Genomic DNA, 18,304 nt, shown 5'->3' with positions numbered 1-18,304 from the left:
TAGTAATGTGTATGTGCTGTGTGTTCATTCAGAAACGAGGGTGGTTTTTACTGACCTTCTTTGTGGGTTTGTAGTTTTGGTGCGTTAATTCTTTTGGTGCGTTAATTGTTTTGTGTTTATTTGTTGTTGTGTGTTTGTCTGTTGTACCTGTTTCTTGTAAAAAAGTTACTTTGTTTCTTGTAAACAAGTTTTAAAGGCTCAAATATTGTGTCAGAAATTGTATTTATCTGTTCGTATATTATTATACCGTCGAATGTTTTCTGTTTGTAGATTTCCATGTTTTCGAGTACGTTGAGATGTCGGCCTTTTGCTTGTGTGTGAAGAACCCTAACTGTTTTATTGATGTTTGCTGGGGAACATTCATTCTTTACCATGTGATTCGCGAAGTTAGACTCGGGTGTAATGCTCGGATTCCGTATTTTTTTGTTGTATCCTATAATATGTTCTCTGAACCTCGTTCTTATTTGCCGTCCTGTCTGTACTATGTAACTATGTTGGCATCCCCAGGTAAGCTTGTATACGCCGCGGCTGCTAAACGGATCCTCTGAGTTAGTGTTAGATCTTAGTTTCCGCCCTAGATTGTTCGATGTTTTGAACGCTGTGTTAATGTTGCATTTTTTAAAGAAGTTTCCCAATTTTTATGTTGCTTTTCCAGTATATGTCATAGTCGTCTCGGTGTTGTTATTTTCCTTTTCATTATTTCTTTTTGATTCTCCATTTGTCCTTCTGAGCTTATCTACTAGTGCTTTTTTATATCCGTTGTTTGCAGCGATATTATATATGACCTCAAGCTCTCTCTTATATGCCTCTTGTGTAAGAGGTGTTCTTTCAAGTCTATGTACCAAGTGCCTTAATGCTGCATTTTTATGCTGTTGGGGGTGATTTGAGGTATTATGTGTTATTGTGTCGGTGGCCGTTGGCTTTCTATATATGTTATAGTTAAATCTTTTGTCAACTCTATCAATATTTATCGTGAGGTCTAGATTGTTGATTCCTCCGTCTTTTTCGGTTTCCATTGTAAATTTTATATTTCAGTGTTGCTTGTTGAGGTACTCCAGTACAAGCTCTTCGTTATTTGTAGTTAAAACGCATATTATGTCAATCACGTATCTAGCATAAAATGACACGCCTAATTTAGACTTCAGCTCCTGTATGTACTTTTCTTCCAGATTTTGCATGAACACTTCCATAAGAATTGCTGATGTGGGGCTTCCCATTCGAAGACCGTTTGTTTGTATGTATATTTTATTGTTGAATTGAAAATAGTTTTGACGGAAATTGATTCCTAGCGTATTTGTGATTTGCATACTTTTCACTTTGTTTTTTGTATTATGAATTATTGTTGATCTAATTATGTCCAAAGTCTCCGATAGTGGTATTGATGGGTATAAATCTTTTATGTCAAAAGCTACCAATTTGCTATTCTTTGTTAGCTCTATGGTCTCAAGTTTCTCTATTAGCTCTGTTGTGTTAGCTATTGCATATTCGTTCTTAAGCTCCAGAGTATCTTTTAATATCGTTTTTAAATATTTGGACAGTTTGTTACATGGTGCCGATTTAAAATTAATGATGGGCCTCATTGGCGTGTCCGTATTGTGGATTTTTGGAAGCGCAATCAGTGGAGGAGCCGAAGGGTTCATTTGGACCAATCTATGTGCCATGTTAGAATCTACTATATTTGTTGCATTTTTATAGCAACTTTGATTTATTTTTGGTATTCATCTGTGGGATTCTTATCTCAAAACCAAATTTAAAAAGCGATGACGGAAAATCGTTGCAATATACATCATTTATCCACCCTGTCGGAAAATCAATAAAACAAAATAAGTCAATTATATATGTATCGATAGATCTTTTCAAGGAAAATGCAGACCGCTTAAAAATTAGGTAGTTCTTTACTTTACAACTGCTAAAACTCTTCCAAAAAAATCGGCAGAGGTGTCCAAAGACGCGCTTTGGACTCGGGACCATCAATCCGAAAGCGGACATTGAAATTCTTCCAGAAATATTTGCAAACAAAATAAATTTTAATATTATTGTTGCAATTTTGATGATTTTGTGGTACCCACAAAAAAAGCTGTGGATAAAAGTGTTTTGAGCGTGTTTAGTTTTGTTGATCTCCAAACCGGTGTTAATAGCGGCAAAAGGCCGCCAATACAGAAAGGTGTTCTGCGCAAAAGTACTATGGATCCCACCCCCGTTTCGGAGCGCTCCATGGCAGATTTTTGAAAATATCTTTTGACAGAAATAAAATTTAAAATTTCCGCTTCCAGATTCGTCGTCCTAGGTTCAAAACGCGTCTTTTAACACCTCTGCCGATGTTTTTGGACGAGTTTTAGCAGTTAAGATTTAAAATAAAGAATTACCAAAAATACTTTAAAGCAATCGCTTTGTTGTATGCATAGAAAAAGAGTATTTTCTCAGTAAGAGGCCTATCACAACTCATGTGTACAAAAATATTACGAACTCTGCTTCTCTAGTCTCTCTATGATCCAGAGCAGTAAACAGCTAGTAAACTCACTGGGTGATGTCTAAAGTGTTTACAAAATCAAAGCACGTTAATTAAGTATTCAGCGTACAAACTTAAACCTTCGCTAACGCTTAAAATCCATCGCCAAAAATATCGAACACAGTATCAAGTGCGCAGAAAAGTATGCAACGTTTAATACCATGTGGTCACAAGGAATAACAGCCAAACTCCTATACTTTTACATGGGACTTAAGCGGTAATTCCTTGCGATCATGTAGTACTAAATGTTGCATGCTTTTCTGCGCACTTGATACTGTTTTAACATCTTTGGCGGTGGATTTAGCATTAGTGAAGGTTGGAATTCGGGGGCAGCCCCTCCTATAATTACCAAAGATTCTTTAAATATAAGATGGTGCATTGTAGAGTTCTAAAACTGTGGAAATTGGTGGACGGCTGTAAGAAGAATTCAACATACCTTCTGCTATCGAGCAAATAAGAAAGAAATAGACAAACTAGCTTGTTTTACAAATCGCTTGGCTCAGATTTTCAATTGTTGATTTAACTTAAGCTGTTATGGCAATATTTTTCAGCCAGCTTATTTTCAAATAGGTCATTTTTCCAAAAGCAAAATAAATTACAGAGTTATAAAGCCTTAAAGAATCAGGCGGACAGCATAGCAAAAGGTATAGTGAATTCCTCTTACAGCCGTCCTACAATTTCCACAAAGTTTTAGAACTCTACAATGCACCATCTTATATGTATTTAAAGAGTCTTTGCTTCTATGCGTTTTATTTAGCTCGTGAGTTTGTCTCTGCAGCTAAACAGTTTTAGATCTTAAAAGTTCAAGCACAATAGATCTAAATAAAGGTCACAATGCATCGAATCCTCCTCGCCTACGGATATCATCATACAGCACTGTTCAATAATAGCACTTGGACTTTTTACCTACTATTACTGGTTTTTAGCTTCAGGAAGGAAGGAAACAACCCTTCTTCTACTGCAGTCGTTTTTCGTTTTCCACCTCGTGTTGCTGTTTGCTTTTTTTCGCTATAAAGCTAAGTGATCACCTTATTTTTCAAACAGTTCACCATATCGTCGTCTCATATTCAATACCCTCTATCAGCAAAGACCCATTTTTAAGGAGAGCAATGGAGAGGGTGGGATGACCTAGAAGGTGCTTTGTTACCGGAACGTACCGGATCTATATCCGGCAAAGGACCATCAACATCGACAACACTCCCAAAGCCTTCGGGGATTGTCTTTATCGTTAATACAACAACAACAACAATCACAAGTATGTATCGACCCCATTACAATATTACGTCCCAGCGTTATCCGATTAAAGCTTTTATACCTATGCATAAGTATATTTATATCTCAAGTATAGCTCGTGCAGATGACTTAAAACTGTATAGAAGGATCGTATGTGCATCAGACGCATTGCTCTTGCAGGATGATTTAATTTATTTTGATGACTAGGCTCTCCATAATAATATGAAACTAATTCTTATTAGATGTTTCCATAAGACGTTTTCTAAATCTATGAGTGCTCTTTCGGCTATATATATCTCAAGTATAGCTCTTGCTTCAGTTAACGAATTGCGTGATCTTGATGTAACTTTGAACTCTTCATTCACTTTTGTAAGCCATGTTCTCATACCAAAGGCTTATACTAATTTAGCTTTTTTTCGGCGGTACTCAAAGGACTTTAATTTTGTATACATAGTTCTTTTTTTTTCATCCCTCATGTGTTGAGGGTGATTGGCGTCGAATAAACCGAAAATGCCAGATCAAAATGTATATGAAACGATTTTCGTTTTTAAATGACACCGCGTCAGTTTTTAAATTTCATTTCGAGAATTATCTAATTATGTGTTGTATCAATATGTGGCTTGTTGCCACGTTTGTTCACTATCCCGTTATAGTCCGTTATGTATATAAAAAAAGTTTGGTTTTTAATTGGCACCACGACAGTTCTTAAATCTCCTTGTTGCTCCGTTATACACAGTAGCTCCGTTATTCAATAATATTTAAACTCCGTTATTTCTGAAAAAAGGTAATTTTTTGGTTATTAATTTGCACCACGCCAGGCATAAAATAAAAAGCAATTTGGTTTTTTAATGGCACCACGTCAGTCATAAAGTCCGCTATAATTTGGTTTTTTCATCAGTAATATATATTTCAAAAAAACGTGTCACTTCATGTTGGGAGGACAGAAGCTATCCTTAAGACAGGACCAAGAATGCTCTGCCCATCCCAACATCACAAGTCCATGATTCAAGTTGTGCTTGAAAAAAGATTACATAGTTCTTTAGTGTTATCCAAGTTAAGAGTATGATTTGTCATTTAGAATCCCATTTAATCCACACGGCAAGAATTGAAATGGTTCAACGCAAATTCATTCGATTTGTTCTTCAAACTCTATTTGGATAACTTCTTGCCTCCCTATACTGATAGCTGCATACTTATCAATATTTTGCTACTGGAAGTCAAAGTCTCTGTTTAAAATTTAATGTTTATCGCCGACATTATCGCTGGTGTAGTTTACTGCCCAACTCTTCTTAGGTAGGAAGCTCACTTGGACAACATGAAGGTCTGTTGTGATACCACATATAATAAACTAAAATAACAGTGACGTAGATATAACTACTTAGAGAATCGCTGGGTAGCAACGATAAAGTTCCGAATGATCCCGATCTCAACCTTGGATAGCTCCTCGGTAGATCCAAGTGAGTCGCGACCGAAATACGTTCGCCTAGTTCTCGCAAAAGCTGGGCAATCAAGCATAAAGTGATTTGGTGATTCCACCTCATCATCCTCTATACAGCTGCAGCAGGATGGAGTTTCCAATATATTGAGACGTACCGCATGGATACCCATGGGACAGTGCCCTGTCCAAACCCCAATGACCATTGATAGGTGAGACTTAGTGAACCCAATTATTTCAGCAGACCTCCTGCCATCCACTTTCGGCCAGAAAGATCTTGCTACCCTGCAAGACGTGGTGTCCGCCCAACGTTTGCTGAGCTGACTCGAGGCCCAGCTATGGAGGAGAAATCCACAGGTGGCTAGCGAAATCCCGAAATCCCTACAGCCATCTTCATCCGGTTCAGTTGTACCGATTCAGGCTAAGAGATTCGCTTGACAGTTACCCGGAATATCACTATGGCCCGGGACCCAGATAATCTTAATTGTAAAATAATTCGATTCAATCGCATGTGAGGTCAGGCACTCCCAGACCACCCTCGATCGCACTGTAGTAAAGCTCAAAGTCTTTATAGCCGCTTGGCTATGAGAGTAGATGTTAAATTCCCTAACCGTAGTAGCACTGAATAGCATTTCATCCACCGTATCCTTAATCGCAGCAAATTCCGCTTGGAATACACTGCAGTGGTCAGCCAAATTAAACTTGCGGCTTACATATAGCTCTTGACAAAATACCCCCCCCCCCCCCCCCCCCCCCCCCCGCCAACCTTTCCGTCCAACTTCGACCCATCCGTGAACAAGTTAACCGGTCCCATGCTCCAGATAATTCCGCTTCCCCACTCCTCCCTCGGGGGAATGACTGGGGTGAAGGTTGGCTAGAGAGCGGTTATCGGCATACAATAGTCCGGAATAGTCGAAACTAGTAAGAAGGCTAGATGTCCGAGATCAGAAAGCCCATAACACAACTCTTCTTAGACAAATATGTTTCCATATTCCTAATAGAACTCTCCGCTCTTGTAACATATTTTACGTTGAGGTTCGGTGATATCTAGAAGGTCCAGACTTAGCGATGTCAATACCCTTTTTTAAGATCGTATTGAGTCTTGGTACTGACAGGGACAGTTGTAAGCCTGTTGTTGTTGCCATTGACTTAATAAAGTTATGAATATATGATCATGAAAATGTGTGCTGATAGAGGGTTTTGCTGGTCCAGCGGTTTTATGCTCACTTCAATTGCCATCTGGTATTTTTATTACTTGATAAATTTTACTGAGACGTTTTTATGGCAGAAGAAAACTCGAAGACTTCCTTTTAGAGAAATGTTCCAACGTCAATTGAGTAGAGGACCTTTGGTTAGTTAGGCCAACACAATACCACTACACCACGGCGGTTGTGTTAGTTTATTTGTATAATATGGAATTGTTCGGAAATTGAGCCACTAGGAGCTCGCATCAGCGGTTGAAGTACTTCCGTACCAACAATAATATACATTATCTGTTGTTTATATCTGCTGTTTGTGATTTTTTTGATATTGGTTCCAGCTATAAATTGCCCTCTTTCCGTCTATAAGCAGATGATATTAAGTTATTTCATAGAATTAATGGTCCGTCGGATTCCCTACTCCTACAAAATGACCTAAATAATCTTATCGAGTGGTGTAAGACCAATAATCTATTTCTTAATGTTAATAAATGTTTTCATATGTCTTTTTCTAAATCATCTAACTTACATTCTACCCTCTATGATATCTCAGGTGCTCGACTGGCTTCTGTCAATGAATGTATTGACTTAGGTGTTGTTTTTGATACCACTTTTTCTTTCATCAATCACATCTCTTATATGCTCCCCAAGGCTTACAGAAACCTTGCCTTTCTTCCTAGATATGCAAAAGATTTTAGAGATCCCTATACCAGGAAGACACTATACCTCCCTTGTTCGTGCAAAACTTGAATATGCCTCAGTTGTAAGGAATCCTATCTATAACAGCTATGCTGCCAGAATTGAAAGGGTTCAAAGAAAAGTTATTCGTTTTTTTTTTAAATTCACTCAACTTTGATGACCCAATTCCATCCTATTACTCGCGCTGCTTACTCATAAATCTCCAACCTCCCGAATCCAGAAGGGTAGTACATCTGCTAATGTTCGTCTTTGATCTCATAGCTGGCTCTCTGGATTGGTCGGCTCTCTTAGCGAAGGTGTCATTTTATGTACCTAATAGGAGTCTTTGTACATTTTTACCATTTTACTTGCGTGCTTGCAGGGCTAATTATTGTTTTGACCCAATTTTTCGCGCGCTTACTGAATTTAACAGACTCTCGAGGATTTTTATAAGCTTTTATTTAGTTTCCACTTGGTTGTTGTCCGTAATCAAATATTGCAAGTTAAATTTGATATACTTCCCGGTGTCCGATTGAGCTGAAATTTTGCACACATGTATAACTCCGATGACAATGCAACATTACTTTGCGAGAATTCGATAAATTAATCGATAACAGAATTATCGGTAAAAATTTGTGTTCACAAGGGAATAAAAGCCTAAAGCTGCAGACATTGGTGCGTTATCGGTCACCGTATCGGTAACCTTATAACAGCTGTTTCGACCAACCTTATGGGAATCAATGCAATCGATTATTGGTGCCGCTAAGGTCGTAACCGTATCGTAGCCAACCAATTGGTTTTTGGTTTTCCGCCGTAACGATAAACAGCTGATTACGTTAGGGATACGACTACAGCGATACGATAAACGGCACCAATGACTCCGCTTTAAGTCCTCAACAACGCAGGTAACTTCGCTTTGTTTGTGTATGCAACAAACGTAGAAGTTAGGCTGTTACCGCTAAATGTTGCATACTTTTTGTTGCATACTTTTCTGCGCACTTGATTTTGTTTTACAGATTTTTGGCGATGGAACAGAGCAGAGATCTGCAATGAGTAGCTGTAAACTGAACGCGACGTAGGCAAAGTCACAATAAAATAAGATTTTAAGTTAGTTAGCACTGTTTGACACAATTTTATATGTGCTCTCTGTCAAAAATGCTTCAACTAACTTAGTCACATTTTATTTCGATTATGAATATGCCCCAATATATTCGGATCATGATATAAATAAAATTAAAGAAAAAACTACTTTTTTAAAAATAAGCTTTTATTATTGGTTAATAAAATTAACTAAAAAGGAAAAAAATAAATTGACTGTAAAGAAATATAACACTTAATAAGTTCATTGTAACCTTTAACGATAATTAGGCTTTTTTGTCTGCGACAAAAAAATTCCATATTGTACATAATTATATATTTTTAGCATTAAAACTTTATACCTAAATTATTAAATCTTACAGTTTATATCACAGCCCTAATTGATCTAATAAAAGCGTGTTACATTGTGATACCAAGAAAATGAGGTCCTAAATGTTCTTAATTATACCATCAAAATTTAACACGCTTTTTATTAGAACAATTAGGACTGTAATATAAACTGTAAGATTTAATAATTTAGGTGTAAAGTTTTAATGTTAAAAATGTATAATTATGTACAATATGGAATTTTTTTTGTCGCAGATGAAGAAGCCTAATTATCGTTAAAGGTTACAATGAACTTATAAAGTGTTATATTTCTTTACTGTCAATTTATTTTTTACTTTTTAGTTAACTTTAAAAGTTTTTTTTCTTTAATTTTTGATTTTTCTTTGTCGAGAAATATTTCCAAGTCAACTCTGGAAGTTTATCTCTAATTTTAACTTGCATAATTTTGTTTTTATTTTTTTATTATTTTTTTATTATTTGCCGCTATTCATGTTTTTACATTTTTGTGTATTTAGTTTTTCATTACTTTTGTTTCTAGTTTGTAAGATTATTTCTGATCATAGACTAAATAAATTAAACATAAACAAACATAAACATAAACAAACAACATGCGCACCACTGCTTTAACATATGCTATGGACTCTTTTAGAATTACATTACAATACAAATATATGTACTTTTTTAGCTCGTGAGTTTAACAGTGTATCAGGTGTAAGAGAGCATGAACGGAAAATCCATCTGTGCAGCGAACGTGAGCGTAAGGAATGTCCTGAATGCCACAAGCAGGTGGATGTAAGAAACTTCAATTCTCATGTAGCTTATGTACACAAAAAAGAGCGTAATCTGGCCTGCGAAATTTGCGGAGACTTATTCAAATCTTCTACTCTACTTTCAAATCATATGCAGTTACATATCAATCGCAAGCATCCATGTTCCATATGCAATAAAGGATTTGTACGCCAATGTGATCTAAAAGTACATATGCGTATACATACTGGAGAGGAGCCATTCGGTTGTCATATATGCGAACGCCGTTTTAAATACAAAGTTCAACTAAACTACCATCTACAGCGGCATGCTGGGATTAAGCGAAAATGTAATGTTTGTGGCAAAGAATTCAATCATATTAAACATCTGAAAAATCATTCTTATAAACATACAGGCATGCCATATAGATGTACTGTATGCAAGTATGGTTGTGCCCAGCGTGACGTGTAAGTTTATTTTTATATAATCAAGTTTCTTATTACACATATATACAGGGTGTTCTTCTAAGAATCTATAAGGAGTGTGCGATCCCCAGTATTGATAAAAATTTAAATTAAAAAGAAAATTATTCTGAATAAATTATACATACATAAGAAGTACACCAATACGATCCCAATTCCGTGGCGGCGGGCTTTGTAGAGCTTCGAAAAACCATTCGCCGTTCAACTATGTACATTAGGGTGGAGTGATACCCTATGGATTTTGTTTTTTTTTTTAATGGCCTAGCCATGAAAAGTCGTCTTTATAAGAGTTAACCAAAACCACCAAATATTATTTTCGTAGGATGGCGTCTTTAGTAAAATTACATATTATAACTTAAAACGACAAATTATAAATGGTGTTTTACAGTTTTTTGTTTCTAATCAAGTGTATAAGTAAGAGTTTTACAGGCACATAGTAGTTTGAAATCAATGAGCACAATAACAACAAGCGAAAGTAAATCAATCGCTTCCCAAGGCCGTCGGTTCTATGTACCGGAGCGACTCGGGATTTTTCCCGACCAAGGACTGCCATTTCAGTGTAACCCCATTTAATTTGTTGTGTCCCTCCCACAAATTTTCATCCTCCCAGCAGCTCCTTGCAGCGGGACCGCTTCATATTATCTTGCTCCGGGAACGTATCGAACCCAATCCGGGTCCGTCTCCTGACCCCGGTCCTGAGAAATGGTTTTGCTGTATCTGCCGGAAAAGAATCTTTTTAGGCCGGTCATACTCTTGTCAGTGTGTCTCGTTTAAGGGATGGTTGCATCGGACAGGTTGTTCTGGGCTAGTTCCCAAAACCAGACGTCCACGTAACTTCTATAAATCTTTTGTGGCTCCTTGCTGTTCACGCCCTAGGACGTCCCGTAGTCTGCGCCTTAGCGCCCCCTCCCCCCCCCCCCCCCCCCCCCTCTACCTTCCAGCAGCCCCGCTGCTCAGCAAGCCACAACAAGTACCCGCTGTTGCTCGTGCCCTACGGCGCCACCAACTCTTACGGCTGCTCCCACTCATACATACCCTGCCCCGTCCTCACCACCCCCCCTCTTTTCCGGTAGCAATTGTGTAGGTCGGGGAAACAGACTCTTAGTCCCTACCTCCCTTTGCACCGTCTGCCAGCACAGAATATATATGTTTGCGACATCCGCCCAATGCAGCACCTGCCATGGACGGTGCCACTTTCCTAGATGTTCTGGTCTCCGCGAGGGCAACCCCTCGACGGGTTTCATTGCGCCATGTTGCCACGCCGCATACCCAAATACACCGGGTACCCCAATGCTTACCCAAGGACGCCCAGTCCCAGGGCCACAACAGCAGTTGCGTCCTAGCCTTCCACAACCCAGACTCACTCCCAGAGTGGCGACGTCTCCCCCTATGCACTTCAGACTTCTGCAGTTAAACTGTAATGGATTAACTGGGAAGATCACGGAGATAGTCGATTTCATGAAGCGGCACAACATCCGCATTGCTGCGATTCAAGAGACTAAACTCACAGCAAGATCTGCACTGCAGACCTGTTCAGGGTATAATGTCCACAGAAAAGATCGCGGGAGCGGAAATGGAGGCGGGCTCGCGTTTATCATACACCACTCTGTGCAATATCATATATTTGATCCCGGCATCGACCGCAGGGACTGTGTCTTAGAACGTCAAGGCTTATCTGTCCAGTTAGGCGATGCAAACCTAGGAATCATCAACATCTACATCCCTCCTGCCACCTGTTGCCCCAGTGGATACCGCCCTAATATCAGCGCCTTACTCACTGGCAACAATCGCATTATCTTAGGCGATTTCAATGCCCATCACGATCTATGGCATTCAAACTTGCGGGCGGACAGTAGGGGTGAGATGTTGGAGGATCAAATAGAAGACAAGACGTTCTGCACAATAAACGGAGACGCCCCCACACGTATGGTAGGAAGCTGTCACAGTTCGCCGGATATTTCAATAGTGAGTGGAGAACTCGTAAACTGCGTCAACTGGCAGCCAATGGTAACATTGGCATCTGACCACCTGCCTATACTTATTTCGCTCGAGCGTACCGCCGACTTCATCGTCACAGAAAATCGCACTTTCATAATTTTTAAAAAAGGAAAGTGGGACGAATACTAATCCTTTACAGACAACCGCTTTGCTGCCTTCCCTATCTCGACTGATGCCCGCCAAGGGCAGCGTGCTTTCCGCAAGGTCATTGAATCTGCCTCGGCACGTTTCATTCCCGCTGGTATAATTCGCGAAATTCGGCCCCACTTCCCGGCGGAGGCCGCAAATTTAGCGAGAGAACATGACCTTATAAGACAGCTCGATCCGGATATAAACTAACGCATCAGATTGCTTGTGGATGAACACAAGCGGGTGAAATGGGAGGAGCACCTAAGCGGTTGTAACCTCTGTCGGTGTAGGTAAACTTTGGTCCACCGTAAAGTCCCTGTCGAATGCGTCTAGACACAATGACAAAGTCTCCATCGCCTTTGGCGATAAAGTGCTGTCGGATGCGAAAAAATGCGCGAGCGCTCTCTGCCGACAATATATAATGTATTCTATGGTCGACAAAGATAGACGGACACGCACATAAACATAAATTCAGCGCGTCACCAATTACCATCACCGCCAAAGAGGTTGAGGATGTCATCGGTCATGCTAAACCACCCAAAGCAGTGGGCCCAGACGGCATAGCTATGCCGATGCTTAAAAACCTAGGGAAAGAGGGTTTCAAATATTTAGCACATGTCTTCAATCTGTCTCTTTCCACCTTTGTCATACCCGAAAAATGGAAAATGGCCAAGGTGGTCCCGCTACTAAAGCCTGGGAAACCAGCTAACGTATCGCCCGATATCCCTCCTATCGCCAGTAGCCAAGACGCTTGAAGCCATTTTGTTCCCCTACTTCAAAGCAAATTTGCAGTTAGCCTGTCATCAGCATGCCTTCAGGAAACTCCATAGCACCACCACAGCGCTAAATGCCATCAACACCCAAATAAATTGCGGTTTAAATCAAAACCCCCACCATAGAACAGTACTTGTTGCGCTAGACCTATCAAAATCTTTTGATACGGTCAACCATGGCACGTTACTGCAAGACCTGGAAGGGTCTACCCTTCCTTACTTACTTACTACATTGGCGCTTAACCGTCTAAACGGTTCCACCATGTCTTAAAAGGTGGACCGCAAATTATCTGGGTGGTCGGTAGGCATCGGTGCAATTTAGAAATGAAACATAAAAACCAAGGAGAATTAAACCAGGGGTGCCACAGGGTGATGTCCTATCCCCACTTTTGTTTAATTTCTACATATCTAAGCTACTTTCGCCACTAGAAGGAGTTACTATCGTTTCATACGCCGATGACTGCACAATAATGGCCACAGGCCCAAGCCCACAGATCGATGAGCTTTGCAAAAGAATAAATTGCTACCTCCTTGATCTCTCCAGTTTTTTCGCCTCGCGAAACCTGGTATTATCACCAACTAAATCCTCCGCGACCTTATTTACAACATGGACGGCCCAAATGTCGACCATTTTGAACATCCACGTCGATGGCACTACGCTACCGACTGTCCTGCACCCCAAAATCTTGGGTGTGACGTTTAATCAGGATCTACATTTTGGTGAGCACGCAGCCGCAATTGTTCCGAAAATCCAGAGCCGTAATAAAATCCTAAAATCCCTTGCTGGCAGTACTTGGGGAAAAGACAAAGAAACGCCATTACCACATACAAAGCAATTGGCCAGCCGATTGCGTGCTAACGCGTCCCCTATATGGTCGCCAAGCCTAAAAACTACCCATTAGTAGAAGCTACAGGCCTGCCAAAATACTGCTCTCAGAATCGCCATGGGCTGTCTCCTTATGTCCCCAGAACACCATCTACATAATGAGGCGAGAATACTCCCATCAAGGAGAGAAATGAGATGCTAACCAAAGGGTTCCTGTTGAATAACCCAGAAAACTGGGCATCCCCAACAGACATCTGATTGATGAGCCAACACCGCCTGGGGGCTTAAGGAGTCATCTCCGTAAGCATTTTGAGAAAATACGGCACCTGAGAACTCAGCCGTATGAAGCAAAAAAACACCAAGCAGGTCCTTGGTGAACTCCACAAACAGGCGTCGGACCTTTATGCCAGGAATTGCCCTGTGAATCCAGTACTCAAAGAACAGTACCCAAAAAATTGCGGAAGAGGAACGCATATTCCCCAGGGAAACGCGAGTCACTCTAGCTCAACTTCATTCTGGATACTGTAACAGGTTAAACTCTTACCTATCCAGAATCAACCCCGACATACAAAATGTATGTCCCGCTTGCAATGTGTCCCCACATGACACCAACCATCTCTTTAACTGTAATGTGGAACTAACGCCTCTAACACCCCTTTCATTATGGTCCACCCCTGTTGAAACAGCAAGTTTTCTTGGACTCCCGTTGGAGGATATTGATGACAATTTGTGATCGGTCGCAGCTGTTAGGTGGGGCGAAGCACTGCTACAAATAGAAATATGCTAGAAATATGCCAATTTAGTGATTCGAACGTTAGTAGAAGGTTGCAAATAAGCGGAGCTTCACTAAATTCGTTACAATATGGTAGGTGTCACACCTATTTTACAAAGTTTTTTCTAAAGTTATATTTTGCGTCAATAAACCAATCCAATTACCATGTTTAATGCCTTTTTTCATATTTGGTATAGAATTATAGCATTTTTTAATTTTTCGTAGTTTTCGATATCGAAAAAGTGGGCGTGGTTATAGTCGGATTTCAGCCATTTTTTATACCAAGATAAAGTTAGTTCAGATAAGTACGTGAACTAAGTTTGTAAGAATATATCGATTTTTGCTCAAGTTATCGTGTTAACGGCCGAGCGGAAGGACAGACGGTCGACTGTGTATAAAAACTGGGCGTGGCATCAACCGATTTCGCCCATTTTCACAGAAAACAGTTATCGTCATAGAATGTATGCCCCTACGAAATTTCACAAGGATTGGTAAATTTTTGTTCGACTTATGGCTTTAAAAGTATTCTAGACAAATTAAATTAAAAAGGGCGGAGCCACGCCCATTTTGAAATTTTCTTTTATTTTTGTATTTTGTTGCATCATATCATTACTGGAGTTGAATGTTGACATAATTTACTTATATACTGTAAAGATATTCAATTTTTAAAAAAAAATTTTTTTTTTTAAGTGGGCGTGTTCGTCACCAGATGTTGCTACTTTTTATTTAGCACACATATAGTAATAGGAGTAACGTTCCTGCCAAATTCCATCATGATATCTACAACGACTGCCAAGTTACAGCTTGCAAAACTTTTAAATTACCTTCTTTTAAAATTGGGCGGTGCCACGCCCATTGTCCAAAATTTTACTAATTTTCTAGTCTGTGTCATAAGGTCAACCCACCTACCAAGTTTCATCGCTTTATCCATCTTTGGTAATGAATTATCGGTAAATTTCGGTTTTTCGAAATTTTCGCGCCATCGATTTTTTGATAGGATTTGGGCTCAGGAAAAAAAGTTCCACTACGCATACCCAAAAAATAATTGTTGAGCCTGCCAAAAAAATCGATTTTTCAACCAAAATTCTTCTAAATCTCCATAAAAGAAATTTTGTTTTTTCAAAAAACTGCATTTACCAATTTTGCATTTGCCAATTGACACGAAAAAACGAATAAAAAATGATTTGGAGCCTTGAAAATGAAAAAAATGCATAAAAAATAATTTTTTAGGGTATGCGTAGTGGAACTTTTTTTCCTGAGCCCAAATCCTATCGAAAAATCGATGGCGCGATATAGGTTAATAAATCAACCCAGTCTAACGGACATGGCTAAATCAATTTCTTTTTTCTCCCAGATCATTTTGATATATAGAGGTCTATATATCTCGATTAGTTTATGCCGTTACGGGATTACCGTTATGCGAACAAAATTAATATACTCTGTGGGCTCTGCTCAGCTGAGTATACAAAATTTTTACCTACCGTCTTTTTCAACTTTTAGTTGCGTTGGGGCACATCTAAACATTCGATGAATGAAATAAAAATTATCAACCTTATTTCTGGTCTAGAAAGACAACTTTCTGGAGGTCAGCCAAAAGCGATTTCAAAAAAAAAAAAAAAATTCACTCCACCCTAATGTACATCTCGTGAGAGATAATTTTAAAGTAGAGATCCCTTCAAAAAACGCGAGTACTCTATAAATAATGTAAGGAATACTCCTTTGGGAGTATAGGACTGCTCCAAATCTAATCTGTATTTGTGTAGTAGAGAACTATTGTATTTGGGGTTCTTCAATCAATATTTTATTTAACAAAATAATACAATTTAAATTCAAATTATGTATTTAAATATATATATTTTTCTGTTGGTGAGCTCACCAACAGAAAAATATATATATTCATTAACGGCCAATAAACAAATTAATTATGTATTGTATGTTGATGGTTATGTGTCAACTGTTATGTTTGATGAATCAAAAAAAGAGCCAAAGCTAAGCGCATACATACATATTGTTACGAATATTAGCACCCCTTAGTTTTGCTAATATTCGTAACACTGCTAGCATCGCCAAATGTATCACTCTTCTATTTTGTGATTTCCCAATTGCTTGTATGCGGTAGACGACATCACTGATCGTCTCCACAACTCTGTACGGGCCTTCCCAACTGCACCGATATTTGGATGGAACACCTTTCCGCCGGTGAGGGTTGTATAGCAGTACCAAATCTCCCTCCCGGAAACCTTCCAAATTATTTTCCTTGTCGTACCTGTGTTTCATCTTACTACTCATTATCCTGGATCGTTCCCTCGCACTCTGTTGCTTGGCCAATGAACTACTTCGTAGAGCTTGCGCTTGACGGATTGGCTTCGCATAATCAGTATCGTTCCCACATTTCACAACACAGTGCGCTCCGGCTTGAAACTACCCTCGCATTCTTTCTCGGAAATTCGTTGCTTGGTTTTCCTGCATCTTTTAGGTTTTTTCAATGCCAGTGTTTCTCTCACAGGTACCTTTCATTTCGCTTTATTTGGCCCATTCGATACATCAACCTTTGCTCGATCTACTTTCCTTGACTTTCTTGGTCTCTGTCGAATCTCCTCCACCAGCACTCGCTTACTGCTGAACCGTTTTTCCAAACTGAAGTTAAGTGGCACATCTTGGATCTCATCGCCCTTCTCTGCATATCGATCTTGATGTCATGGTCAACCAAGAAATCCACTCCCAATATAACTTCATCAACAATCTCCGCCACAACGAATTTGTGTAAAACCATGACCTTCCCAATTAAGACTTCACAGATCACTTCTCCCCGGACTTGGTTATACTCGTCAGTGACCGTACGCAACCTTGCTCCAGGTAATGACTTTACTCTCCTGTAGACCAAATCAGATCGAATCAAGGAATGAGATGCGCCCGTATCTACAGTCAGAACACGTTCTTTACCATCCACATTCCCTCTGAAGACTGCTCGATTTTCTACCAATTTGCAACACAGATATCACAGGGCATTTAATAGCTGGATCTCCAGCTTTGCGTTTACGGCCACCCACATTGTTGGAACTATTAGAACCAAGATCGCAATGACGTGCAATGTGAACGGGCTTCTCGCATTTGAAGCATTTGATAACTCTTTCACTCCGCTTTTGCGATCCTTTCAGCGCCTCCAATATTGCGTCTACCCACTCTGGCCTTTCTACTTCCACACGGCTTGCTTTGAAAACTGGCTTACACAGAAGCGACGCTGTTTCCTGAATCGGAGCTTGTGACACCGTTTCTGCGAATGTTGGCTTTGGGTTTGCGTATGTAGCTCGCTTTGTTTCGACGTCCGGTATACCATTTATAAAGCTCTGAATCTTTACCCTTTCAGTGTATTCCACGGGTGCGTCCGCATTCGCTAAATGTGCTAGCCTTTCAATACGCAAACTCTTGCAATGTTTCACCAGGCCTCTGGAAGCGGTTTAGCAACTCCATTTGATATATCTGTCTCCTATGCTCAGTTCCGTATCGTCTCTCTAGAGCGCCCATCAATGCTTCATAACAGTTCCGTTCGCCCTCTGGAATGGTTTGTAAAATCTCAGCTGCAGGCCCTTTCAACGCCATGAATAGTGCAGCAACTTTATCCTCAGCATTCCAGTTGTTCACTGCCGCGGTCTTTTCAAACTGTAGCTTAAAGACCTGGAAAGGAACAGAACCGTCAAAGGATGGTGTTTTTACCTTTGGATTGCTTGCTGAAACAGCTGGGCGATATAGTTGTAACTGCTCCATACGACCTTTTAAATCATCTACTTCTGCCTGAAATTGAGCTATTTTTGCATCCTGCGCTTCCAGTTTTGATGTTACCTGTTCCAAAATTTCTGCCGACATTTCAGATATACGTGCCTCTTGCGCTTCCAATTGAGATGCCATATATGTCTTTTGGTCTTCCAGTTGAGATGACACTTGCGACGTCATTTCTGAAATACGTGCCTCCTGTAATTCCAGTTGGGATGCCATATATGTCTTCTGCTCTTCCAGTTGGGATGCCATATATGTCTTCTGTTCTTCGAGCTGTGTAGAAATTTGTGTTATTGTGCTTCAATCTTCGATGTTATGGGTGTC

The 18,304-nt window shown here is 39.8% G+C and overlaps 1 protein-coding gene across 1 annotated transcript in view; it reads left to right on the top strand.

The window, feature by feature from the left end:
• LOC137248777 (zinc finger protein 62-like) overlaps nucleotides 1-18,304 on the top strand; it is a 142,651-nt gene that overhangs the window by 15,898 nt on the left and 108,449 nt on the right. The window contains exon 6 of the mRNA XM_067779680.1: nucleotides 9,165-9,693. Coding sequence (XP_067635781.1) covers nucleotides 9,165-9,693 — 529 coding nt within the window. The remainder of the gene's footprint in view (nucleotides 1-9,164; nucleotides 9,694-18,304) is intronic.

Source organism: Eurosta solidaginis, chromosome 4 (genome assembly GCF_040869045.1).
Source record: "Eurosta solidaginis isolate ZX-2024a chromosome 4, ASM4086904v1, whole genome shotgun sequence".
Classification (NCBI taxonomy): domain Eukaryota; kingdom Metazoa; phylum Arthropoda; class Insecta; order Diptera; family Tephritidae; genus Eurosta; species Eurosta solidaginis.
This window is presented reverse-complemented; position numbering and strand designations above follow the sequence as displayed.